Source organism: Propithecus coquereli, unplaced genomic scaffold, assembly GCF_000956105.1.
Source record: "Propithecus coquereli isolate 6110/MARCELLA unplaced genomic scaffold, Pcoq_1.0 Scaffold860, whole genome shotgun sequence".
In the NCBI taxonomy this organism is placed as follows: domain Eukaryota; kingdom Metazoa; phylum Chordata; class Mammalia; order Primates; family Indriidae; genus Propithecus; species Propithecus coquereli.
The window spans coordinates 325,935-328,416 of NW_012154841.1; the positions used below are offsets into that span (position 1 = coordinate 325,935).

At 38.6% G+C, this 2,482-nt stretch overlaps 1 protein-coding gene across 2 annotated transcripts in view; it reads left to right on the top strand.

Annotated features, from left to right (window-relative positions):
- HSF2BP (heat shock transcription factor 2 binding protein) overlaps window positions 1-2,482 on the top strand; it is a 163,425-nt gene that overhangs the window by 97,385 nt on the left and 63,558 nt on the right. For both annotated transcript variants that reach the window (XM_012664127.1, XM_012664128.1), the window contains one exon: window positions 904-1,007. In XM_012664127.1, the coding sequence (XP_012519581.1) occupies window positions 904-1,007 (104 nt within the window). The remainder of the gene's footprint in view (window positions 1-903; window positions 1,008-2,482) is intronic.

The following is a 2,482-nucleotide window of genomic DNA, read 5'->3' on the forward strand; positions in this document are numbered from 1 at the left end:
CTGTGTGTCTGTCTGAGGCTTTTTCTTCTGTTCCTCTGCATGAAGCCTGTATAACTGAAGCCCTGTGCTTCTGTAATCTATCATCTTTTTGCACTTATCTCTCAGAATTTGTGCTCTGACCTTGTTCCTGATTAGAGATGTTTTTCCTTCGTTTCTTGCAAGTTCATTCATTGTTTTAAAGGCTTTGCAAAATATCTGCCTAGCCTCTTTTATTGCTTTGCTGTGTGAAGTGTTTGGGATCTCTATATTCTGCTGTATTTTTAGAAACCATAGTCCTGTAGTTTCCAACTTTCATTAGACTCTAAATTGTCATTTGTGGTTCAGTTCCAGAAAGAGCTTGTAAAATTTTACTCAGTAAATTGCTTTGGTCGTTAGGGATGACTGAGGTTGTAGTATTCTTCATTCCTCAGGTTGTGGATTTAGCAGTCTTGTATTGCCAGACCGGGCTACCCAGCCATCATGTGTAATGTTCATTGAATAAAAAGATACCATTAGATTTTAGGCGGCTGAATTGAACTTTGAGAACACAGTACACTTATGAATTGAGGATTACCTGTATATCAATGCAGGATTGGTAATAAAAGGGATGAATCAATAAATATGGTTTGTGAGGTTTCCTGTGGAATGTCTCTGCATTCGTGTGTCTTGATTATGTGAGTGTATAGATGGTGGTATCACATAATCATTGCTAAAGCTTTTCATTTTCCCTGTAGCCTCACGTAGACGAGTATCACTTCACATACCTTATACTTACATACTTATTGTCCATATTGTGGAATTGGACATCTGAAATTTAAGGAAAGCTTTAACTGTGTTAAGGTCTTCTTCACCAGGAGATGTATTTAGGATCAAATACAGTGTGAACGGACCAACATCTCAACACCATTTTCTTTCACATTCCAGGTTGATGCTGATGTCCCTGTATAATGTGAGCATCAATTTGAAAGGCTTGAAATACATCAGCGAGAGTCCAGGATTCATCCCTTTGCTCTGGTGGCTTTTGAGTGGTAAGTGGGGGTGGTTAGTTGTACAGCTCCTTGTACAGTTTATATAGCAGTCCCCCCCCCAATCCACAGGGGATGCACTCCAAGACCCCCAGTGGATGCCTGAAACTGGATAGTGCCAAACCCTATATAGCCTATGTTTTCTCCTATACATAAATACAGTGATACAGGGTAATTTATAATTAGGCACAGTAAGAGATTGACAACAGTACGTAATAATAAAATAGGACAGTTACAACAATAATTGTGCTTTGGGGACATTGTTAAGTAAAATAAGGGTGACTTAAAACACTGTAATACTGCAGCAGTTGATGTGATAACCTAGACAGCCACTAAGTGATTAACGGGTGCTTAGCATGGGCCCTGTGGACACACTGAGCAAAGGGATGCTGCACATCCCTGGTGGGACGGGGCAGGACAGCTTGAGATTTCATCACACTACTCAGAATGGTGTGCAATTTAAAACTGATGATTGTTTATTTCTAGAACTTTCCATTTAGTATTTCCAGGCAGTGGTTGACTGCGTGTAACTGAAACTGGAAAGTAAAACCACAGATAAGAGGGAGCTCTACTGTATACCTGTTCCTCTGTAGATGAAGGAAGTTTTAAGTGTTAGAAAGTAGGATTGATCATCCCAGGATGTTATTTTTTTAAAGATTTCAAATTATAGAGAATTCATTGGTGTGCTAAATTGCTTCAGTTCTACTTCTGAAGTATTGTTTTCAATTTGGTTATGATTTACTGGTGACTCCATAACACAAAGAAAAATTATCTTACGAAACAGCTGGTAAATGGCATCAACCTGTCCCATTCTCTGTGGACAGCGTAGTACTGTACCTGGGGTACGTGGCTCTGAATATCAGATAAAGGACAAGTCCCATTATTGAAGAATTTGGGTAAAAAGAAATTGGAGAGACTGCAGCACTGAAGAGGGAGATGTATGTGCACGTGTAGGGTATGTGTGTGTTTTAAAATTTTCTCTAAAATAAAAAGCCCTCTTTACTGCTTACCTTCCTCTTCACATTCAGCCACCAGTTTTACCTAAGGTTTTGTCCCAATTTCATTATAATTTTTAACACTGTGTTTTTAATGGGTATGTGTTTTACTCAAGCATGCAAAGATACTTTCCTTTTTCATAATACAATTAATCTCTGTTTTTGAGCTCTGTTTCTACTTGGTGGTGAATGCTTATTTTTTTAAATAAGTTTATTGAGGTATAATTGACATGCAATAAACTGCATATACTTAAAGTGAACAGCTGATAAATATCCCCCCGTAAAATGATTACCACAGTGAAGAGAATGAGTAAACCCACCACCCCTATGTGGACCCTCCTTCCTGCCCCTCTACTCCCTGCTTTCCAGAGAGCCACTTGCCTCCTTTCTGCACTGTGCTTTAGTTTTCTTTTTCTCCAGTTTCATATAAATGGAATCATACAATTTGTATTTCTTTTTGCCTAGCTTCTTTCACTCATAATT